Below are 25,700 nucleotides of genomic sequence, written 5' to 3' on the forward strand. Positions count from 1 at the left end.
TGTGCCCATATTGGTTTTCTTAAAAGAGCAGCTTATGTGAGTCAGAGGGAGCTTGCTGATTGACAGACTAGTGCCTAGTTCAGATCTGGGTGCCCTTCTGCCAGGGACTCAGCTTCCCTTTGATCCTGTACTGCAACAATTAGCATTTAAAATGAACAGGTGGAATGACCTTAATGTTAAAATGAAGAACTGTGAACATAAGCAGCACAGAGGACAGCGTAGCCAAGAATAAAACCCAGGTCTCTGCTGATATTTCCTTTTCTTGCTTCTGGACATTCACTTTTTAAAATGTTCCCCTCTCCCTTCAATGTGATCGATTAGCGTGGGAGGCCGTTCTCCTGCCACCCGGCACGGTGCTAATAATGACTGATGTCCTCTCCCTTCCACATGATCGATTAGTATTGAGAGCTGCTCTCGCCGTGTCATCTGTTCCATTAATATTGAGTGCCACTCAACATTGTAAAATGAAGAATTAATATTGACTGATACTCCCTGAAAAGAGCCTCCTTCGGCGTTGTGGGAGAGGATCGACAGGGTGGACAATACTCTCTGCACAATATTGGGGAGTGCCCTGCATGTCAAAATGTCACCTTCTACCGGGCTGCTGCTCTCACTCTAATAGCATCACTTAGTATTGAGCAATGAACTCCTAAGATCGGTGGCCAAATGAAATGGACAAATAAATGGATTGTGTGCTCTCCCCACGGCTAGCCAGCTGACCAGGTTTCCTTGTCATATCAAATTATCAGTCCTCACTGACAGGCCCTTCACTCTGCACTGACAGCTCAAGCTTAAAAAACGAGTGTCAGACTGGCACCTCCTGCTGACCTGCTGCTGTGTGTAACCATTCACACTGCCTAATGCTCACCCACTTCAGGCTTTTAAAGTAACCTTTTGACTTAGTCCGAATATACGACGTGACAAGTACCCACTGTCGGAACCAGCTTTTTCCATTATGGGAAGCTGGAGGGCTAGCCAGGCAGAATCAGGTGCAAGAAACCAACCCTGAAAGGGATGCAAGTCCATCATTGGACACTCAGTTCTAACAAGCCAATTGATCACCAAAACGTGTACATCATTGGCATTTGGAAGAAAACTAGAGTACCCAGAGAATCCAAATGGGCAGACACTGGACTGGGAACTTGATCCCAGATCTCAGAAAAACCACTGTGACATAACACAGCCCAGGTCAGCTAAGTACGTACTGTATTTGAATAATTCTCCTTAGCTTACTCCATAGGACAACACAGTTTCCTGCCAGTTAACACTTCCTGCCCCTTGGATCTATGGTCTTGGGTTGTCAAACATGTAGAGTTTGCATGTCACGCCTGTGCCGGAGTGTGTTTTCTTGGTGTACTTCCCACATTCCCATGGGCCCCACGCTGGACTGACTCCTGCTTTGTATTCAGTGCTACCAGGACAGTCTTGAGGTTTCTGCACCACGGAACTGGGCCAGTTTGAAAGTTTTATGTTGAATCATACTGCTGTGTGCTTTGTGATAATGCCAAGTGAAAAGCTGGTAACATGAAATTTACTAAATGCAAGGGGATTATTTGGAACTTTCACTTGACAAGTGGATTGTGGGATGTAAATAGAGCACTTAATAAATGAACGACAGGTCTATGATATAAGAATTCCTCAATAAACTGTCACCTGGACTGTCCATGCAGAACCCTGTGACAGCCTATAGGGAAGAGCGCTATAAAAAAAATAAATTCAAAAACCAGCCTGGTCCACGTCAACTGGTCAGACTGCCAGTCAGACAGGAGGAGATCACCGCCTTTAGGGAATGGATGCTCATCCACAGTGACAGCCGATTGTCACATTCAAAGCAAGTACTGATTTTAGTCAACAGTCAGCTGACAGCTTCTGACAAGTCTTGCACCTTTCACAGCGGACATCACGGTGGCACAGGTGTGAGCACTGCCCCATCCCAAGTTCAACTCATGGACTGCCCACTGTGGTTTTATCCTTCTACTTCATTGTCCTCCCACAACCCAAAAATGTTTATGCTAAGTGGTGACACTAAATGGGCCCACAATGGGTGTGTAGTTTAGTGTGCCCTTCAGTGCCATCATGATTCCGTAAACCGAAAGTGACATTAAGTTGGTAGTCAGACATTTCCAGAAGTGCACAGCAATAAAATGAAACCATTTAAATACAACATTAATGATGGGGAAATGAATCTTACACAATTAGGCAGTGGAGCCACCTAGTGGCTACAGCATGTGACTACCAACCAGTAGGTTATCGATTCAGTGCGTGGCCCTTAAGGAATCACTTCACTTAACATTGCTCATGTCAGTCTTAATTGGTTTATCAGGCAACAGTGGGAATGTGCACAATATGAAAAGGTGCTATATAACATTTTTTATGTTTCTCAGTCAGTCATTGTTCTTAATATGCAATAGACAAAATGGAAGGGCATTCTACATATATATATATATATATATATATATATATATATATATATATATATATATATATATATTTTTTTTTTAATTTGTGCTTGACAGTCAGTCACAATTGGTTTGTCAAACAGGAAATTATACTATTGTGCTCAACATGGAAAGGTGCTATATCAAATCAAATTTTGTGTTTGTCAGGGGGTCATTTTTTTTTTTCAATAGGCAGTACTGTACTTGTGCTCAAAATAGAAAGAAACTTTGTAAAATTATTTTTTTCCCCCATTAGGTTTTGCGACTTAGTTGTTATTGGCATCTGACATGGAAAGAGAGGAGAGAGTTTAGGAGCAGGCACCGATGCAGCACATTGGCGCACCCACCACATGACAAACCAGTGTGAGGTTTTTTTTTATGGTGGCTGGAGTGCCAATTCTGCCACCAAACCCCAGGTTTTTCCCTGCAGGGTGGAGGGCCTACATGCAGGGCTGGACGCAAGATAACGTCATACCCAGGACGGAACAATTGCAGGTTAAGGGCCTTGCTCAGTAGAGTCACTTTTGGCATTTACGGGATTCGAACCAGCAACCTTCAGATTGCCAGTGCAAATCCCTAGCCTCAGAGCCACCACTCTGCCCTACAACATGGAAAGGCGCTATTTAAAATGTTTACTGTTTTGAGTCAGTCAGTTGCTGCTAGGATTATCTTATACTGATGACTCCTTTCTTCTTTTTTGTCTGTTTCAGGCCTGCTCATCCTCATCTCTCTCGAGGTGTTTCGCCAGTCGGTCCTTGCCCTCCTTGACAGTGACCACACTGTGCTGGTGCAGTACGCCTTGTCCTGGTCAGTGGCCTGCGGTGGAGCAGCTGGCGCTGTCCTCATCTTCGGTGGCATTTGTTTCATTGTCCTCTCCCTACCCAGAAGTACCTGGAAAATCTGCCTGCGTCAGGAAGAAGCCTCTTAAAATGTATGGAAAGTAAGAAGAAAAAAAAAAGTGAGAATGCAACAGACTTTGGAGACTACCTACACTGACTGCCAGGAAAGTATGAGGCAGGGCCTCAGTCTTTGGACACTCCTTCAACAGACGTAAACCAGTTCAAACCGGCCCTGGGGAGGCACGGGGATGGCCTGTGGACGCTCTGTCAGCACGGGGTTTCTCTAGACTGAAATCTGCCACACACAGGAGGGTCTTGTGTGTACACACGTACGTGCGTGTGTGTGTGTGTGTGTGTGTTTGTGTGTGTGAACGTATTGTTATGTAGGCATCCAAAAAATTTGTAACTTGTTTTTCCAATATGTCCGAGAAAGTTGGGGGAAGAGGGAGTGTAAAAGGGATGGGGCTGATGGGATAGCTTGTGGAGGGGAGGACTCAGAATTTACCAGAATTTAGACACCAATTTGTCATGACTTCTGCCCACGTGTGGGTCAGAAGCAACTGCAACATGAATAGCTGGATGCTGATAAACCGAAGGTCTGGTTATGGATTACTACAGAAACCTGAAATCAATCCATGTTTGACATAGCACCTTCATATCTACCTGCCCGTTTGCCTTCTACAGCATTTTTTCCCATCTGTCCATCTGTTTTGTAGTGTTCTGATGGTCTTTCTCTCCTCACCAATTTTTCTATGTATGGCTTACAGTATCTTTCCTTCCTGTTTGCTTCTCTTAGGTATCTTTCTCCCATCTCTCAGTTTTATATCCACTCTTCCCAGGTTGTTTTCCACAACTTCTTATATAGTGCCTCTCTTAACTATCACAGTTTTAACAAATTGTTTCTCCTGTCTACTTATTTTATGTAGAATCTTTCCTGACTTTGTCTATGTATGTGATATATAGCGTCTTTCATTCCTATATTTATATAGTACCTTTCCTGTCTAACTTTTATAGAACCTCTTTCCAATCTGTCAGTACTCCATAGTGTCTTTCCCATCTTGTGGTTTTCTACCCATTTTATATACCTGCTTACTATTTGTCTGTCTGTCCTAAAACAACTACAGAATGAAAAACAGTATTGTGATTAATCTAAGGGCTGGTTAGAGAGCATTAGAAGCCTGAAACCAAGCTATGCTTTATATAACATACTTCAATTCTGTCTGCCAGTTTGCCTTTTAAGCATCTCTCTTATCTATCTATTTATCATTTTTGCAGTATCCTTAATATCCGGGCTCCTCCCAACCTTTAGTTCTGTATAAGGCTTTTTTAGTAATCTTCCTTTCTGTCTGTTTTAGGTATCTTATTTCTATCTCTCCATTTATATACATTCTTACTTGGCTATGTTTTTACACAGCTTCTTTCCTATCCATTATTTATTGCTGTCTATCTATCTCACTTTTAACAAGCTGTTTTTCCTGTCCAACTATTTTTATATAGCATCTCTCCTATCTTTTTGTCTGTTTGTGAAATATACCATCTTTCCTATCTTTTTATCTATGCTGTATGTATGCTTTACATAGCAGCCTTTCTACCTATCTGTTCCATTTCTACCGTAGCATCTTTCCTGTCTGTCAGTCTTCCATAGTGTCTTCGCTGTCAATCAGTTTTATTATTTAGCCTTTTTTTCTATTAGTTCCTATCCATCCACTCTAAGACCACTACAGGAGCCAAAACATTTTATTGATCTTCCTACAAGTTGGTTTGAAACAGGTATAGGAAACTAAAATCTATAATATAGTGCCTTCACATCTATCATATTTATCTATGACTGAGTTAGAGACAAATACGGTAACTCTGTACTATCTGTTAAGATAGAGACAGCTACAGGACACTGAATTGTATCTCTCCATCCATTTATGTTTTATATTGCACCCTTCCCACCTATCCACCCATTCTTAATATAGGTTGACACAATCCGAGGAGTTCAAACTATTGATCTGTTTGGTTTCAAAAGCTTGAGGAAAAGGGAATTCTACTTGTACTGGGTAGAGACAACTACAGGGATTCAAAATAGCCCAGTGGCCTGTATGAAACCCCCATGGCACACTTGAATTGACTTGGCTCTCTACAATTAGCTTCCTCCAATTGGGTTTTACTTGAATGGCCTGACAGACATTTTATTTCCTACTTGCATGTGCAGAGCCCGAGATCAGGCAGCTGGGTTTTCTTCACAGGAGGTTCAGCAAGTTGCTCTCTGGGAGAGAAATGAGGGTTACGGGCGGGAGAGAAGAAAAGATGTCAGAGGGCAATAACCTGAACTCCCAGCGTCTCGGGCTACATACTAACTTTGTATTTCATGACCATCAATATATGTATGCCAATTTCTGTTTTGAGAGCATGTCACTTTGTGACCCAGGGAAGACTTTTGCTTTGTAGGCGCCCCACTGATCTACTTTTGGAAATGAAACCACTAAGACTTTGGACAATGGCTGCTTTGGGACTGACTGGTGATTCGTTAATGACTCTGCCATGGGCACTCCTACGCTTTAATGTCTCATGTTTGGACACTGGGAGGAAAGTAGAAGAAATCGGCATCCAGTTTGGTTTTCACTGGGGCAGATGATCATTTATGGCCAGCGTCTTTCTCTACTCTGCATTGTCCAGTGAACCACCGATTCTATGACTCCAACATCTCTCTTTATCTTGTGTCACATTCTATTTCTTATTTTCATCCAGTCAATGACATCTGACCCAAGAAGTCACTGAAAGTCTACCCATCAGCTCTGTGTGCCCCTCCATCCAGTGAGTGACGCCCAGACACTGTCCACCACTGACCCAAGAAGACGTCATGAGGGGGATCAAGACAGCTGAGTAGACAAGACAGGCCAGGCTGAGCTATATACAGTTAGCCTCTGAGCGTGTGAGGGTGTAATAAATTGTGTGTGTGGGGGGGGATCATGGGCGCTGTGAAACGACTAAAAATAGGTATCCCACTTGTGAGGGGGCATCCAGCCAAGATGCTCACAGCTGTCCATAAGTGTCCAGTACAGCAGACACACGGCTCTCCCAGAACAGTGCTGTATCTCTCGGACTATTGCAGTTGTTCTTCTTCTGTTTTAATTTGTTCCTTTTTGTTCTTTTGGAAATGTGCATGTCTTAGCAGAAGCCGGCCAGAGCATGTGCACGGGCTCGGGGGAGGCATGACCGGCTTGCCCCCTTCTATGTAACGCACCTCTACCTGGCAAGGACTGGGAATGAGGTGTGATGAGAGGGATTAACCAAAAATATTAAAAAAATATGAACGACAGTGGGTTTGAATATTCTTTCTGCCCCTTCATTTGCTTCTTGGGTCAATGATCACATAAGAAGCAAAATAGAAGATTCCAGGAAATGAAAAGAAAGAAAAGTAAATCTGAGCCTATACGTCATTTGAGATCAATGACCTTTAGGGCTCAAGTGCGGTCACAAATCATGCTTGTTATACGGCCACTGTTTCAGCTCAAGACTTCTTTGGTTAGTACAGGCCAGGCACACTGGTAGCGGTGGTGGTCTTTTTGGGGCACAGGAGAGATAAATACACTATATTGGAAAAAACTTTAGCAGTTTGGGTGGGTAAACCTGTGATGGCCAAAATGAAAAAGGAAGAAAGGGTGGGCAACATACAGTCACCTATCGCTGAGCAAATAAATCGTTCACCAATATGAGAATAAGCTGTCGGCAAGGCTGGCATGGTGGTGCAAACCTGTGCGTTATATAGCGCCTTTCACCTTGAACACAAATCCCAATGTGCTCAATAACGTTTTACTATTTTTGTACAAGTGACACAAAGGCAGGCTAAGTGACCTCCTCAGAGGAGGAGAGAAAAATCACTGAATCTGTGGACTTATATAGTGCCCTTCATAAGGAACACCAAACTCTAGATGTTTACCAGGTGCCGCAGATTTATTTCTCTATTTTAACAAATATAAGTATCACTTGGGGTCAAAGAGTGGGCCAGTGGTTGGGGTTGAACCAATTAACCTAAAGTGTTACACAGTGCTTGTCACTGTTAACACAAATCTGCAGGATACTTGCATACAGATTTCTACAAATGAAGCATTGGTAAGTTAAGTGAATGCACTTGGGGTCAAAGAGAGGGACAGAGGTTGAGACTGAACCCGTAAAGCTTTCTATCACACCTTTCACCATTACCCCCAATCCAATAACAGATGTGATGTGCTTGTTTCTATACTTATACAGCTGAAGTACCGGCAGGTTAAGTGGATTAATCACGTGGGATCACACAGTGGAAACAAGGGAACAAGCAAACCTGGTTTCATATAGTACCTTTTAGAGTAAGCACCAATCCCAGGGCACTTTAGAGTTGCATCACACAAACATACTGAACTGAAGTACTGTAAGCTCAATTGATGCACTTCGGCTAACAGAGTGGGTGAGACTTGACGACTGAATGGGAGAACTCGTGCTTCGCAGTGAACACCAACTCTGAAATGCTCTCTTTATGCACAACATACGCCAATGCAGCTTGAGTGACTTATTAGGTGTCACACAATCAAAAGAGGGCGAACCGAACCAGAGAATGGGCGGTTTTATATAGCGCCTATCACAGAGAATACAGAACACACTTGCTTCTCTGGTGATACGATACAAGTACATGCAACTCAAGTGACATTCTGAGGGATACGCATTCAGAAAATGTTGACTATGATCATATGGTTTAAAATTGCACGTTCTGCGGTCAACATCAAGCCAAGGCACTTTAAAAGGAGCTTCCTTTCTTGACACACAGATAAGCAACTCAATAAAAACAGAGCCATGAACAACTGCAGGGGATTAAACCAGTAACCATCATATTCAACTCAATTCAGTTAATTTTGCTATAGCTCTTTTTGCTGAGTGCAGCTGCAGTGCCCCACGAGGAGTTCTTAGGTAAAATGCAGATACAAACATCATAAATGAAGCCGAGCAATGTCTGTCCGCTAACTTCTGGTTGAACTACATAGTACCTTTCAGGGTTAACAACCACCAATAGGTACTTAACAGCTTAAGTACACTCAATATGTAGAGTATGCTTCAAAAAGGTGGTCACAAAAGACTCACTCATAGGTGTACATTGAATCACGGTATGGGACAGAAACAATGCTTGAGAGCCAGTATGCTGTGTTTGGTTTAGTGCTGTGCATTATGGCCAAACATCTCAACTTTAGTCTTGTCTGTCCAAAGGACATCATGCCAGACGTCTTGTGGCTTGTTCTGATGCAACTCTGCAAATTTAAGCCAAGCTGCAATGATCATTTTAGAGAGAAGAGGCTTTCTCCTGGCAACTCTTCCACACAAGCCACACTTGTTTGGTCTTATTTTCTACTTGCACTGTCATGAACTTTAACATTTAACACACTGACTGTTGAGACTCAGATGGAGCTCTTGGGTTTTTTGTAATTTCTCTTAAGCATTACACAGTATGACCTTCGGGTGATTTTGCTGTGACATTCACTCCTGGGAAGATTGGCAACTGTCTTGAATGTTTTCCATTTGTGAATACTCTTTCTCACTGTAGAATGATTAACTTTGTTTGGAAATGGCCTTATAACCCTTATCAGATTGCTGGGCAGCAACAATTGCTTCTCTGAGATCATTGCTGATGTCTTTCCTCCGTGGCACTGTGAGCACACACCTGAATGCTCCAGACCAGTAAACTGCTAAAACATCTTCCTGTATTGAGGTCATCTCACTTACTGATGATCAATTAATCAAGTGCATCTGCTTAGCAGCGCCTGATTGCTACTTACTGTACCTTCTTAATTCCTATGGAAGCAATAAGGGTGCAGTTCATTTTTCACAAACTGCTTCTGCATTTCAGTCTCATTTTTGTTAAGTAATGACACAGTAATATGTCATGTGTTGTTGTTCATCTGCCCTGCCCGGGGTTTGTTCCTGCCTTGTGCCCTGTGCTGGCTGGGATTGGCTCCAGCAGACCCCCGTGACCCTGTATTAGGATGTAGCGGGTTAGAAAATAACTGACTGACTGTTGTTCATCTGAGGATATATTTACCTAAGTTTAAGACCTGCTCAGGGCCAGATGACTTTGTATTATGACCCGATACGTAAAACCTTAGAATCGAAAGAGGGTGCACTTTCTTTTTCACATGACGGTATATGCCTCGTCATCTCTCACAAATGTAAGTTCACACTTTGGCGACAGTGTAAATGTAAAAACGTTAAATAGCATTTAATTTGAAAGGTGTTGTTTCAGATTCAGCTGTCTAGTGCCAATGGCTGCTGGGATTGGCTCAGGTCTCCCTCAATTGTTGAATTGGATCAAGCGTGTTTGGATGGATGAGTAGAAAAAGCAGATTTCTGTAAGGTTACAGAAAAGTGCCCAACTGCAAACCACAGGGACCCCCCAGTTCATTCTCAACACTTGCCAAATGTCAGACAATAAAAAGTGTCCACCTGAATAATTGCCCCAGAATCAGTTGGCTGTGAAAGGCACCATATAAAAGTGAAGGTTTACTTTGTGATACAAACCACCATGCAGCCAGTGGCTGTATGGTCAGAAATATGGAATCTACCAGACATCTGAAAATGGTTCACCATGACAAGGCGCTATATTAAAGCACAATCCTACAGATCCTCTCTCTCCACACTACTTTTCAACTGTGTGATGCTAAGCGACTAGTTTACCTTTCCAGGGTGCCAATTTCATTATAACTATGGGCTGCAAGTCACAACAAGTAAAAGCTTTAATTTAAGAAAAAAAATAATAGAATCCAATCTCTTTATCAAAACTTAAATGCCGTGAAGATTGAACATATGAACAAGCCTCTCTTACCAGATCCATTAGATCAGGGGGTCTCAACATCGGTCCTGGGGACCCCCTGTGGCATTAGATAACTGTGCCTCTGCACAGAATTACCAAGGCAGGGATGTCATTCTGCCTGGAGATCAACAGATGGCAAGCACTGCTTGAGGACATTTTTCCCTAGCTGCGTGAGTGCTGACCACCTCCAGTGATATGACGGGCAGAGAGATCCTGAAAACACTTGAACACAGGGTTCAGCGCTGACACCTTACAGCTCCAGGAGACTGGGTTCAAAGCTTGACTTGGTCAGTGTGTGGAATTTGCTTCTTCTCTCAGTGTCTTCCTCTTCCTCAGGTACTCGAGAGTCAGCACAAAGACAGAAAGGTTGACTTCACACAGTGACTTGAAGTACTGGCTGAGTGGGACCAACACTGAATTCTGGTGGTTTAGCCAGTGGATGGTGGATAGATACACACAGGGTTTAAGTAAAATTAACAGCTTTGGTGAAGACTCCTTCCTGACTTTAAATATCAGATCCAGTCAGATCAGTCTGTTTGTTTCTATGGTATACTGAATTATAATTACAAGCATTTCATAAGTTTCAAGGGCTTTTATTGACAACTATGTTAAGTTTATGCAAAGAGTCAACATTTGCAGTATTGGCCCTTCTTTCTTTTTCAAGACCTCTGCAATTCACCCTGGCATGCTGTCAAATCAACTTCTGGGCCAAATCCTGACTGATAGAAGCCAATTCTTGCATAATCAATGCTTGGAGTTTATTAGAATTTGTGGGTTTTTCAATCGACCAAAAATTCTCAATGGGATTAAGGGCTGGAGAGTTTCCTGGCCTTGGACCTAAAATTTCAATGTTTTGTTCATCAAGCCACTTAGTTATCACTTTGGACTTATGGCAGGGTGCTCCATCATGTTGGAGAAGGCATTATTGGTCACCAAACTGTTCTTATATGGTTGGGAGAAGTTGCTCTCTAAGGATTTTTGGGTCCCTTCAGTTTTGCTTTCATTCTAACATTCACTACCGCCTCCAGCAGGTCCAGAGTGTGTCCCAAAACTAAAACTGCCTTTTTAATGTGATTTTTGTTTCAAAATAGCCACTCCCTTTAGTAATAATTCTTTGCATTTATATGGCGGTTTTCTCACTACTGAAAGCTCTCAGCAATTTCAGATTAAGGGCCTGGCTCAAGGGCACAACAGAACAGAGTCCCTTTTGGCATTTACAGTGCAGATCCTAGTGACCTAGTGAAGAAACTCTTTGGATATGGTGAAATTCAATAACCAGTTCACTGGCTTGTTAATATCGACTTCTCAAACTTCTCTACTTGTCACCTCTGGCTCATTCCCTTATCAATATACCCCCATTAGTGACAAATTATCTGAGAATCTCGGCAAGTGACATGACCTAGTGATATACTTATAGACTGAGGTGTACAGGGTTAACAGAAAAGGTAATACGACTGTTCCTTGTGGTGCTCCTATGTTGCTCACATTGTCCTTGAATGTCCCAAACCACATAATGATGAGCAAAAAGAATTCATTATACAGGACATAAGCAGTTTTGTCAGTGTATTCCATTTCTGAGTTGTGGGCAGAACCTCTCCTGGTTCAGTGCAGGAGCCACCCTTGACTGGACTGCCAGGCTCTCACAGGGCACCCTTATAATGTGTAGGCCCGAGTATAACAAACATTTTTTTTCATAGAAATCTTTCTTCTCAAGACCAGGCATCACCACAACTCACCATTCTAAAATGTAGGAAAATGTTAAACATGGAGTTCTGCTGCATTAAAAAAAAAATCGAAAGTATATGTAAAATCAAAACACATAATACACTTTGAAATGATAGTAACTCAAGATTAAGACGTTCATTTAAACCCAACCTGATGGTTCTACTTTACTGGTATGTAAAACTATTAACTGTAACAATATTAACATACAGGGGGTTCTGCCCTCTGCTCGCCCACCCCCGGTTTGGTTTACCAAATATACAATTTTAAAGAGATTGTCATTTTCATGGGAATTGTTACATATGCATTATTTTCACTTTTACTTTAAAACTTTAGTAAAAACAGTACTGTACTTGTCCTTTATTTCCAGTCCCGGGCATGGTTAAATCTCTCTCTCGCAGGACATATAATGCTGCTCACGTTGTGAAGGGAGTGGCTGAACGCACGCAAAGGAGAAGCGGTTGGAACATCTGCTGGCTTGTTGCTGCTGCGCGTCGGTCATTTAAAAGCCTGCACAGCAGCTGTCCTTTTGCAACTTCCCGTCCCTGCCGCTCACGTTGTGATTGGTGGGGTTCGGGGGTCGTGTGGGGTTGGCTTGAACGCATGCTAAGGAGAAGCAGTAGGATCATCTGCTGGCTTGCTGCTGCTGGCGAGCTGCGTGTTCTGCTTATCATTGTTTTAAGAGCTGGGAGCACATGAAGTGTGTCTGCCAAAAGCATTCCAACAACTGCTAGGTTAGATATCCGGGAACTTGTTTTAAATGTTGTCTAACTGCCTTGTCTCGCAGGATGTCAAATTGTCTTCAGAGAAGATCACGTCTGGATGCTTGGTTCAGTTTTAGTAGTAGCTTATCTTCAGGGGGGCACCAAAATCTGAAAATGGAACGAGTCAGCAAATGAAAGCCATTTCTATCCAAACAAAGTACCACCAAAATAGTACAATCCCATATAGCCTACTTTTTGGACTCACAAGACCCACCTCTACAAAATAATACAACTTCCCTGCCCTCCAATCTCCAACTCTGACTTCTTCTCACTCTCTCTATACCAAAATACTTCTTTGCACCTGCTTGTCTCCATTACTACCACCCCTTTTTCCCTTCTCTTCATTGACTATGCCCATTTTTTCCCTCCATACAGTAATTAAGTAACCCAGGGTCTCCCCCAAAAGATGAGTGAAACCCTCAAGCAGGAGAAAGTCATTTCCTCTTCTGTTTTGTCATCTTAGTGCGGGATTCAATAAGGTTAATCACAACATGCCACTTTACACATGAGAAAGGAGGGCCTTCAAAACTATCTGTCCATTACGAAATCCACTTTATCAAGTTTAGGATCTGCAGATATGCTTCAGGAACCAACAAGAAAAGGAAATGAGCAGGAAAACAACACTCATGCAAAAAAAGCTCAAACAGAGCAGAATTGTTGGGTTCAATGCCCAGCTTTGAGATCAGCAACCAGATGGACACATGGAGAAGAAAACACTGCATATGGGCTACGCAGAAAGGAAATCGCATCTTATGGCTGTATGTTTCAGATATGTATATGCAGACACTGATGGGCGTCTGCATGACTAGAGCCTACCTATTGTATAGTGGCTTTCCTATCTGTGATTAAACATTGTACACTTGGTGTTTAGTGCTGTAAACCGTGTTCCAAGATTTTTAGGCAAGAATGACAGATGCCTTTGACATGTTTCTAGACAATAGTGACACATTAGATATAAGACTTTTACTGTACTCTATACATGTGGCAATGAGGACCCTATCATTTTATTGTATAGTGCCTTTCACATCCATCAGTTTGTCTCTCTCATATAGTGCCTTTCATGATGCAGTGGCTAAGGAGCTCTAACACGGCATGATGTTTGGAGTCAAACTGAACTTTTAATAAGGCTGCCAAGTACAGGGTGGCACAGGGAAACGGGAAATGTTGGAACTAGGTGTTGGCAGTTTTTTGGGATCAAAGTGATCTCATTTAGAACCCCTTGCCATTAGCTATAATGGAGCAGTGTAGAGGTGTGCAACAAGCATTCATTGTGAATGCCTTTAATAAGAATGGTGATAGTTTGACCACAGTGTAAAGGGAATTTCGGCATTATTACCAGTTAGGACGTCATGATTGTGTCTCGTCTGCTCATGCGATTACAAAATGGGTATGTAATTTCGATGAACAGGTTCACACTTTAAAAAAAAAAAAAACAGGTGGAGCCACTTCGCATATTGCCCAACATTCAATGACATCTGTTCGACGATTGTTTGGAATGGTGACATTCCATGGCCTCCAAAATCCTCAGATCTTCCCGTTTGTGATATTTTTCTGTGGGGACATCTTAAAAGCCAAGTGTGCTAAAAAGGAGGATGATGAGAAAATCGCTGGCATTCCTCTTGACATGCAGTATTTCCACAACAGGCTGTCAGAATGTGTACAGAGAAATGGACAACACCTTCATGATGTTCTCTTCAAAACATAAAATGAATATTGATTACCAATATTAATTATATATCCTGTACAATACATTTCATCATTAAATGAATTATGTAATGTGTTTATTCGTGCATTGAACATCAATTGAAAATGTCTGATTTCTCTGCACCACTCTGTACAATCCCCCCCTTACCTTGTCTGCAATACAATACACAAATGCCCAGAAAAACCTGTAGCACAGCTCCCATAAAGAGGTTAGACAAACATTCAATAATAATATTTGCTGTTATCCATTCATTCATTATTCATCCATCCTTTAATTCAACTTTAGGATGGCAGGGACATGGAGACTATTTTGGCATCACCCAGATTGCTGTAGAATGGACAATCATTATTTTGGGACGGCATAAAGTGTATGAAAAGTGATCTACAATCTACCTCGTTTACAAGTTTTACGCAGGACTGCAATGGCCTGTAAATGAACTCTCTGGACAGAAAGCTGTGCTGTGAAATACTGCATTATTTCAATTCTATAGTTTTTGTTTACTTTCCTTTTTATGTTATCTAAGTGTATAACTCACTTTATCATCTTAGTTTATAATGCCCAGACAGCATGACCACAGAAAAAAAAGATAGAACCCTTGGAAGGTGGCATGATCTGCACATACCTCTTGATTAAGGTTTTTAGGCAGAGCTGTCCATCACCAGTTTAGTTTACCAATTATCTGTGCATATCTTCACAAGGTCCGGAATCCCACATGTATCTTTTGGCATAAAAGAACGGATCGTCTGGGGTAAGAGACAAAAGACACATCAGAGAGACTTCATCCAACTGAACATTGGGGATGCCATCTATGCACTGCTGGATGACAACAACAACATTTATATACAACATTTTCATAAAGACAATGTAGCTCAAAGTGCTTTACAAAATGAAACAAAACTTAATAAACATATACAAACAAATTAGGCAATTATAAAGTATGTAACAAATAAAAAATGTAAGGACAGCCTTAGCATCCACATTTTGCCATTATTTGTCATTCATTTACATTTTCTATCATTTGTATTTTTGTGCTTGTGTTATTCTGGTTTAATAAATACTGCTTTGCTTTTAAACTTTAAACTTCCATATTTTGTCTGCACATTTTCTTTCACTGAATGATGTAATTATGCAATATAGGGAACCTAGTGTAGGAAGATTGCCACTTCTTTCCCAGGGGGCCAGCAGTTGAGGAGGTCCACCTCCAGTAACAGGCAGCACAGGAAGGAATAACATACTGCTGGTGAGTGGCAATAACCGAGGTGTAACAGCCTCAAGTGGCTAAGTTTATGTCCAGGGACCAAGGTGTGTCAGCCTTTAGTGGATATACAGGGACCGCAGTGTGGCGTTTATGCAGAACCTGATGAGTTCCTCTGTGGGGTACTGAGGAATAGAGCTGCCACAAACAATTATATTGTAATTGGTTAATCTGTCAACTATTTTATCAATTAATCTAATGACTAATTTTGTCCAAATAATTCAAGTATGAATGCTGCATTGAATATTTATTTATTGAATAATTTTAAATATGGAATTTGGGGGGGAAAAAAAAAATCAGGGTATTTAAAAATAAAAACTAAATTAACCCCAAAAAGATAAACAAGTATTTTATTGTTAACAGTGTTTTAAGTCAAAAATATTTTTAAATTAATAATGGACTTAACTTCATATCAGCAGTCCAACTTAAAACAAGTCCAAAAAAATTAGGTTTTTGGGTCCATTTAAACCTCAGTGTTACAATGGAGGAACATGTCCACATTCTCAGAGATAAGGTTGGCTCTCTTCTTTGGACTGTATTTCCAGCATCTGAAAGCAGGCATTTGTAAGCAGGTATACACACCAATATGATTTTGCGAGAATAGCCAATGTGGGAAACCTGGCCTTATTACCTTTCCCCTACCACAGTGGGTTTGCAGTTAGAATCTCCTTTCTCGCCATTTGACTGACTGTGCTTTCCTGTGCATCTTCTGCACTGTCATTCTCACTGTCCTGTGGTTCTGAGTCGGACCCTAGTAGTGAGTCCAGTAAAGTCATTGGCCTCTTCTCCTCCTTAGCATGAGCTGACTTTTTCATCTCATTGGTGGACTGTTGCTGCTACTCCTCCTCACTCATTCCCTTTTTTTCTTCCAGTGCAAGGGCTTGCACTTTCAACTTCACGTTGAATTCTTCTTCTGGAGACAAAATTTAAGTTTACAAAATGTGGGGTCAAAGGCCACAGCAGTTACATGTATGTTTCCAGCATCACTTCTATAGTTCATCTCCAGCTGCCATCTTTTAATAATTTCTTGTGAAACCATCATCTGAAATGCCTGCACAGGTGTGGTGTCAAAGGCTGCATTCAGTGTGGACTTCAGGAGTCCTTTGATGACTGCAGGTAGAGCAAAATGCCGGCATATAAGATTTTCAGAAGGGAGGATTAGTCGATTAAGAAAATACGATTTGATTATTTTTTAGTTGATTAGTCTATGACGTCGCAGCAGCCATACTGAGGAGTGATTGGCTGTGCAGGCAACACTCATAAACAGTGCTTTGGTGGTTAAGGTGTGTGTGTGTTGTTCTGAGTAAATGTGCTAAGCTTAGAGTATGCAGAAGCAGGCCAACACATAACAAACCTGTCTCCACTAACCCCATGATAATACACTGCTCAACGTTGGGGCCGGCCCATCAACCTTGACTGCCCAAATTTACAGCCAATCTCACACATGTTTTTGGAATGTCAAAGAAAGCCTGTAGAGAACAAGCAAAGTCCACAGTGACAGCAGCCAGGCCAGGAATTGAACCAAAGTCTCCCACACCTGTATGGCAGCAGTGCTAACCACTATGCCACCCTTTCACCTGTTTTCCGCTGCTCCAGATGTAATCCTTCATGTGCTTCCCTTTGGAAAGCAGCCAGGAGGAAAAGAAAGATCACAAAACAGCAGTCTCATGATTCTGCCTTGACGTCAGCTCTACTGGATGTGCGCTCCTGTGTTAATCCTCCCAATTCCTGATGGGATTGTTAGCCTTCCCATGACGATGCTTTAGGAATGTCTAGCTATGAAATTAGAAAGGTTAAATGCCAACTGCAAAGGCATAATCAGGCCAAAATATCTGCAAAATGTGGAACCTCTCCTCTGAAACATAACACTTAATACCAGATGTGTGTGATTTTAGATTCAAAGGCCCTATTTTCTTTGAGCAGGCCCCCTGCTACCAAAGTTATTGCAATCACTTTCTGATGAACCTCGAACACTGTGTAGACAGACAAAAAAAAAAGCAAAACACAACAGCGGTGGCACATTTCTCAGAGTTGAAGCCCCACAGTTTCATGTTCTTTGGTCCCCTGCACCCAAGTGGATTTACACAGGAGTACTCTGATTTGCTCTGTGCAGCTCAAGATGGTTGGTGACCACAGATCGGGGTCAATGTAGGAGGTAGATAACGGTTAACAGACGTGGACTGGCTTCCCACCCAGGACTGTTTTCTGCTTTAGGCCTTGTGCTGCGGGAGAGACTCCAGCTCCAGTTTTAGAGGGTTTGACTGACTGATCGAACGGTCCAGGCTTGCTCTTAGTAATTCTATAATTATCCACTAGAGGGCTACACAGTCTGACGGGCAAAAACTTCACGCACCATGGGGTAGTAAAGTTAAGCATTAACTTATATAGCATCTTTCCACTGTGACAGTGTATTTTGATGTAAAGTTTTACAAGTGAGGGAAGGTGGTTCACTAAATCAGTAAATGGTAGGACATGAATGACTGCCCACTCATTTGTCTATTTATTTAACATCTCAGCATGTCAGAGGCTTTTAATTCCCTGAATTTCATATCCTCTTTTCACACAATTTACTTTTATAAAACTCCTTTACCCAGACACTTCAAGCTCAAGGCATTTCACAGAATTTCACAGATTCTTTATTTCTTCCAGCAGCTGAAGTAACTGGGCCAGATGACACACAGAGACAGAAGTGGGAAATAAGCAGACAAGCAAAAACTATTAAAGTATACAGCATCTTTCTTACAATAACGAACCGTTCAAGTACAGCATTAGTGCTTGTGTATTTCTACAACATGAGCGCTGGAACGTGGAATGACTTGTTCAATGATTCCACTCAGGTCATACAGTCAGCCAATAAGGAAATAACACAAACAAAACTTTAATATAGTGCCTCTGCAAGATCAAACTCATTACAGGACATTTTCACATGCAGCACACCGTTTCCATATTTCAGCTTGAGTACAGTCAGGTGGAATGAGTAATGCTGGTCGTGCAGTAAGCCAATAAGGCAAATTAAAACAAACAATCTTCATTTTATATAATCTCTTTCCAAAATTAACCGTTTGACTAAGCACTTTTCCAAGTACAGCATTAGTGTTTTGATATTTCTGTTTGAGCACGGACAGGTTTGGTGATTCATACATCATGCTGCATGGCAACAAAGCAAATTTAACACAAGCTTTACTTTATATACCACCTTTTCATAATGAGCTCCACCCACCCCAAAATGCATTTCACAGAGTATTGTTGGGACAAGCAGGTGATGAGAGTCCTTTGGGTTTCAAAGTATGCCATGGGTAAAAATGAAACAATCAGGCAAGAGAATTGAATTTTTACAGCCCCTTTCCACAATTTTGAAAGTAAAGAATCCACATTTGTTTATTATTGACCACTAGCTACCTTACTTATAAACTGTAAAATATTTGATATCTCTTGCTTTACATGTACCCTCCGTGTTCAGCCTATGACTTTCCTTGGTACCCTCATGTTTATGATCCCCTCCCTCACTCATGTTCCTATAAAGCCACCTTCTCAGGCTCTCTCATTTTGAGCTTGGATGCTTGGCTCCTGTCCACTTTTTGACTACCACCAGTGCTAGACTTGCCCCCAAAACATAATTTGTATTCTTCCAAATACTTCCCATCTCTGAAAGTAACTCTCAGAGTTCCTCCTCCATGTCCCTGTGTGTGTCAACCTCTCTTGCCCATTGCTTCTTCTCTCGATCGCATTTGACTGAGTAACCAAAGCTAAACTGACCAATCAGACTGTTCAGAAGGACCAGACACCTATACACACACACATTAGCATTTCATTATACAGATGATTCAGTGACTGTTCACACAGTGTTGGGAATCTGCCAATCTATTTTATATTGCATCTTTTCATAGTGGACACCACCGTAACTTAATCTTTACATTTACAAGGAGAGTTTCACATTTGTACAATCAGAGAAGTGGAATGACTCACATATTGGCAAGAATATGAAGACTGTCTGCACACTTGTCACTCATGAGCACAAGCTGGTGACATCACTGAAGGACAGATACATCCAACGGAGGATATAATGCCGTTGTGTAAACGGAACAGACTAAGTGGCCACCAGTGAAAAGGAGCAAAAAATACAGACCACAAGGTCATTCAATTTTCTAGCACACATATCCAGTTCAAGATCATAGACAGACATAGTCTGCTTCAACACAACTGGGCACTAGCCCAAGGTGGGTGCCAGTTCAGACTTTTTTTTTTTTTACACCACTGCCAGTTTCAAACAAGCAAAATTGTTTGATGCAGTGATGATGAAGAATGTAGAAGCAGTCCACAAACATGCGATTACAAAGACTAAACAAAGGTCAGAAGCCTGTCCAAACAGAAGAAAAGCACGACTGAGCTAAGAAAATTAAACAGGGCATGGCCAGTGGCAAATTGCTCAAGGCAAGAGGTGACCAGTAGGACATGAGCACCACATGAATGAGGGCAGTGGACACACCTGTAGGTCACGTGCATGACGTGAAAGTGCACAAAGAGGCCAGGGTGGCCATACCAAAGAGGAAATGTCAGGACATACAAAAAATAACATGCTGGGGGATTTGTTTTTTTTTTTGTTTTAATGTGAATTACCTTCCTTTGGAATCAGACTTCTACATCTTCCACATTTTCACTAAACTTAAATGCTTAATAATATCATAATCCAGCAATAACCAACATGCTATACAGGACTTTTGTCATTGCTGCACCCACACATCCAACCAGTTATACATTAGCTTTGAGGAATCTGAGTGGTCTGGGATTGATGGACCATCTGACAGTAACATACTTGTTCCACCTCAGTTTGTACTCAAACCTGTTCATTTTTCTAACTTTATTAACAGGACTCAGAGCTCAAATGCAAATCTAGGACTGGTATTCACTTTCAGATTTCTGTGAAGTTGTCAGTTTTGCTTTGCAAGAATAGAATGGAATCTTTGATATGTATTTTAGTGTTACAATGAACATGTGTAAGGACAACTCCTAAAGCATCAAGCTACGGGCAGAAATTCAGCAGTATAGGTAGTGCCTTTATTACAAGGGGGAGTCAAGCTAAAATTAGACAATGGGGTTTATTAGAAAACCGATCATGTCATTTTTCAATGTAGTCCCCAGTCTCCTCAATGCACTTACGCCACCTGCCTGGCAGTACCTGGATTCCAGCAGAATAAAATGTTTTGTCTCGTCTTCGCAACCACTTGTGCACCCGAGTTATTATCGAACACCATATGCCAAGGGGTGCTGCAGTTACTGCACCATCACTTTGAACAACTAGAAGCTGGTGATTTAAATGAAGATTTCATTCTCTTCCATGTCAACTTGTTATTGGAAAGGGCTGGTGTAACAAAAGCAGAAACAAATGAACTTCCAACTGCAACAGTAAAATACTTAGCACACATTTAAGAGCTAAATGTCTCAAAAAGCCACAGCATAACATTATACAGATCATCAGCCAGGTTTTCTGTACCCCAGTATTCCCCTAAATATGGTTTGTGTAAATACATTGCAGAAGGGATGACCATACCAGCTACTGCTAAACTCATTGACATATTGGTCAGGAATATCAGAAGAAGAATAGAACAATACAATAGAAGGCAAGCATAACACATACTTTAGACAGCTTCTTACTCCAAATTTGCCAACCTTTTGAAACTGATTTGTCATTTTATTACAGTCACTTTTAGCATGATTAATTTGTTGTGAATCGAAACGCAGTACAATTGGAGCATTTGATAAGCAAAATGCAATATGTCTGCTTTGCTTTTATTTAAGATATATAATCTATGAATAAGCATTAAAATGCAATAAGCTTTTGTAATGCATTTTTAAAGCGACACATAAAATTGTATGCCACTGTGAAAAATAAATCAATTAATTGGTTAATAGATTTGTAATTATGACAATAAAACCGTGCCAGAATGAAATGTATCATCAAGGTTTAACATGTTGGAATGCATTTAATTTTTGGCACTGAAAAATATAAAAAAGATAAAAAGTGTTTCTGCAGCACTGCAGGAAGTCACAGCCTCTTCCTGGATAAGCCAGAACTGAAGCAGCTCATCAAAACTGATGAGAGAGAGAAGAGAGAAAAAAAAAAAAAAAAATCAGCAGTGGTCCCCCCTCGACTTTCTCATATACTCAGATATGGGGAAGGATATTTAAAGAGTAAACCACAAGACCATGATTTTTATATTATGTACATTAAAGAACCAACAACAACAAATCAAATTACTTTTATAATAATTGTTCAGTAAAAGGTAAAGTACCACTACTTCCGGTTAGTGGTAATTGCCCAAAAGTTGATAGAAATCTACATTTTGAATCTAATACTTGTATGCAAAATTTGGTTGACCTAAATGAAAGCGTGCTTAAGTTACTGTGTTTATATAAACACATACACAGAGACAGACATAATTCCAAAAATGGAATTTTCAGACTCAGAGATTCATAAAAATCTTGACATTGAATTTTTGGACGATTACAATACTTTCCCTATACTTCGTATATGAGAAAAGAAAAAAAAAAAAAAAATAAGGCAGCTGTTGCTGTGCATGCATGTGATTTGGCTGTCAAGTGCCAGCTACTGAGGGAGAGATGAAGTACACATGTAACTTGCAATCAAGGAACAAGAACTGAACTAAACAAAAGTTAAAAGTACACATTTAGTTTTAATCAAGTTGAGGTTTGGTACAAAAGGTTTAACATTTAGGCAGAGTGGTAGCACCTAAATGTTAAATTTCTCATCATTTTCAAGTTAAACTGTGTCATAAACACAAAAACATTGCCTGGTATATCACAAACCAAAGCCTGTATATACTTAGAAACTAAGAATGGGTTTGTATATAAAGAGACAGTCACTCCGTGTTTCTGCTCTAGGGACAGTCAGGGTGTTTACATGTACACACAGAATCAGATTAACGGGTATAACCCAACTAAGGCTGAAATAAGATTTCTCAATAATCCGCATTTACCTGCACAAGTAACCTTCTGGAGATCTAATTTGACAAAACTGCAACATCCAAAAGGTAAGCCACCAAAAAAAAAAAAAAAAAATTAAGTTAAAGTCATCAGCATTCACCATGCTTTACTTACAGGTTTCTGCTACCAGAATACACACAACAAACTTTTCTGGTTGGCTGTGCAACTGAGCCCTGCAAAGGACCGACCCTGTACAGGGTGGTCCAGATCGTCTGGATGAGTTTGATTTATTCAGGAATGTTTTGATTTGGGAAAATGGTTCAAGGGATTAAAACATAAGTAGGCAAAAATCAGAGAGAAGAGGTCCGATACTTCAATAAAATTTACTTATTCAATTATAACATATAAATACATATGAATGGGTTATAGAAATTAATATATATATATATATATATATATATATATATATACACTTAAAGAAACAAACTTATACTTACAATAACATACATACAGTAACATACATCAAAAGACCCAGAGCCATCATCCCAGACCAGTAGACTGAGAGAGCCCGCATGTCAGTCTCGTCAGAGGATCAACCCCGTGTGCCTTTTATCAGATAAGACCGGGCGGTGTGCGCCTTTCCCCACGGTTGAACGTCCAAAGAAACTGAGGGCGGAACCTTCCCTTATATACTAATTAGGTGTCCTTGCCGAAAAGCGGCCTACGTGGAAGCAGTGTATGCAGAAGTGATCAGTTTCAGCATACACACCCCCCTTCCACGGGACACGGCGCTATGTTTTTCTTCTACTCGGCCTTGAGACTAGTGCCTGATACCAGAAGACACAGTAATATGCTTACATGTGAAAAAAGCCTCTCGAAGTGAAAAACAACTCCTTACATAGCCATGGCTGTATCTTTAGAACATTCCCGGCTGTTTTTTCCCAAAACATTAGTTTCTATAGCTGATTCTGTGCTGAAGCGACCAACGCCCATCTGCTCTCTTTATTTCACCTTTGCTTTTTACAGAAAAAAATCCTTCCATTACAAGGAACGATTCCAGTTCTCGCAAAGACGATTCTTCATGTAGTCAGTTCGCACACTTCTCGATGGTCCGGGATTTTTCGGGTGATTTTCTATGTCATAAACTTAAGTTATTGCGTAATGAAAAATTGCATAATTAGATCTGGACCACCCTATATGTGTGCTACGTGCCTTACAACCTGCATTACTGGAATAACAACGCAAGTGTTTAAAATTCTGTAAAATAAGTAATGAATTAGGTTACTCATGACTTTAAAAAGTAGTCGGACTATGTGACGCACGTTACTTTAAATGTGTATACCTAGTGCTCTCGAGATAGTACTGCCGAGTTTAGCGCTGTATGTTCAGCTCATCAACACAAATTTAGCCATTTTATTTAAATACTGAGAGAGTATTTCAGCCAGGAAAAGAAAAAGTGATATCCTGAACATTAGTTCTGGAAATGTAGTTTGTGGATGCTTCTTACCTGTAGTGTGTATATCAACAGATATTTTACAGCGCTTTCAGTGGGGTAAAAAGCGCTACATAAATGTAAAGAATAATTATTACTTATGTATAGGTTTCTGTGAATGGATTACACGCAGCACTCATTTTTCTTCTTGGCTATGCAATTAAGCCCTACGAAGTGCCAGTGTGTGTAAAACCCAACTTGTTTGCTTCTTGTCGACGCCAACTGTTGCTGCAATAAGCACGACCTCCCTGAGACGCTAAAATGGACTGATTAAATTTCAGCACATGCATGATTAAAGATGGATTAAATATAACGTCTGTTCAGATCTGCTCACTCGATTACATGCTATGCTCGAGCTCCTTCTTCGTTAGCCGTCACCCGATCACACAGGTGCGAGATGCCGCGGCATGTCCCACAGTGAAATAACGTAATTATGTTTTGAGTGGTGGGAAATACGCTTCCGTAAATATCATATCGACTCCATTACGTATCCCTACACTTACATGCTTATCGATTGTCCGTATGTAATCCTGGAATTTGAGGGATGCTGCCGGAGTTCATCACAAACAGCCCAGAACTGTCCTTTAGACGACATTTAATGCAAACGAAAAAGGCGACACCTCCTCTTCTGTACTGTAATCGACAGGATTATTAAATGCACAAAAATGTACACTGGAAACACAAAAGTCACGTGTCAAGACACAAAATGGTAAAAGAAAAATGACGTCAAATATTTTCCCTGCAAAATTTGAAAACGTTGGGAAAACGCCATTAAAACCCCGAAGAGAGCTAAACGAAAGCTGGAAAAAGCTCAAATGCGAATGGGCCCTCAATTTGAAAACGCCGGCTCCCGCGGAACAACGTGGGAGGAGGAAAACTTGAGCGTCTCGAAAACGCGGATGACTTCAGTTTGCTCTGCTAATGCCTTCTGCTTAAGTGCCGGTAAGGCATCATTTACGTTGGTTGGGCTGCCAAAACACGGAACAGAAAGAAAGGCTTCTGCTACATCCCCCCAATGCCCGTGAGCTCATCGTAAGTGTTTGGAGTCGCTTTCCTCAGCTCCTCCGCATTAACTGACCGGTACTTTGCCGCATTTATTTTGCACGACTATATTTTGCAACCTTATTTACGTTTGTGACCTGTTACTTCAGTTGCAGTTCATCCTCTGTCCTGACTATACATTTCCCTTTTATTATGTATTTCCCTCTGTTCTTCCTGCATTTCGATTATTGCTTTGCCGCAAACAAACGGTAAATTCGGCTGATAAAGCGCGCAAGCACAACTAAAGTAAATACGTGGTGAAAAACCATCTTTTGGAAGTTCAACATGGCTAAACACAATCCACTCTTGGACATATACTCTAACCCTGCGAGACAATGAAATTGTTAGCCAAATTACATGAAAAAGAAACCGCTGCACTTACCACTTGTCCTTCGTGAGTTCCAGCTTTGACCGCCACAAAAACTTTCCGCGCGCATTAAGGTATCCTCCCATCATCCCCTTTGCATTCCTGTTGCCTGATGGGAATTGTAGTCCCCTCCATTATAACCCTTTTTCTCTGCACGACATGTAGCCTATACTGTACAGTAATTTAAGATTGGACCAACGGCAGCACACATGCGCTGTTTCGTGAAAATGGATTCAGCTTGTTTTGAGTGAGTCAAACTAACAGATTACGGTTTTATTTATGCAGAAGGCAAGCACCATTTACACATTTTTGGTG

At 41.1% G+C, this 25,700-nt stretch overlaps 1 protein-coding gene and 1 long non-coding RNA gene across 8 annotated transcripts in view; one reads left to right on the forward strand and one right to left on the reverse strand.

The window, feature by feature from the left end:
* The window catches only part of cacng6b (calcium channel, voltage-dependent, gamma subunit 6b), a 78,249-nt gene extending 71,665 nt beyond the window's left edge, over positions 1–6,584 (forward strand). For all 4 annotated transcript variants that reach the window (XM_039742149.1, XM_039742147.1, XM_039742146.1 and 1 more), the window contains one exon: positions 3,149–6,584. In XM_039742149.1, the coding sequence (XP_039598083.1) occupies positions 3,149–3,366 (218 nt within the window). In that variant the 3' untranslated portion in view covers positions 3,367–6,584. The remainder of the gene's footprint in view (positions 1–3,148) is intronic.
* A 5,966-nt stretch (positions 6,585–12,550) lies between these two features.
* Positions 12,551–25,662, reverse strand: LOC120518988. Of its 4 annotated transcripts, none has more exons than XR_005631352.1 (3): positions 25,401–25,662; positions 14,911–15,031; positions 12,551–12,691 (listed from the first exon to the last, which is right to left on the reverse strand). It is a non-coding gene; the product is annotated as an uncharacterized LOC120518988 (long non-coding RNA). The 4 variants fall into 4 exon arrangements; XR_005631351.1 differs by lacking the exon at positions 25,401–25,662 and adding an exon at positions 24,481–24,618; XR_005631354.1 differs by lacking the exon at positions 25,401–25,662 and adding an exon at positions 22,983–23,022.
* Between the last annotated feature and the right edge of the window lie 38 nt (positions 25,663–25,700).

This window comes from Polypterus senegalus, chromosome 18, assembly GCF_016835505.1.
Source record: "Polypterus senegalus isolate Bchr_013 chromosome 18, ASM1683550v1, whole genome shotgun sequence".
Classification (NCBI taxonomy): Eukaryota; Metazoa; Chordata; class Cladistia; order Polypteriformes; family Polypteridae; genus Polypterus; species Polypterus senegalus.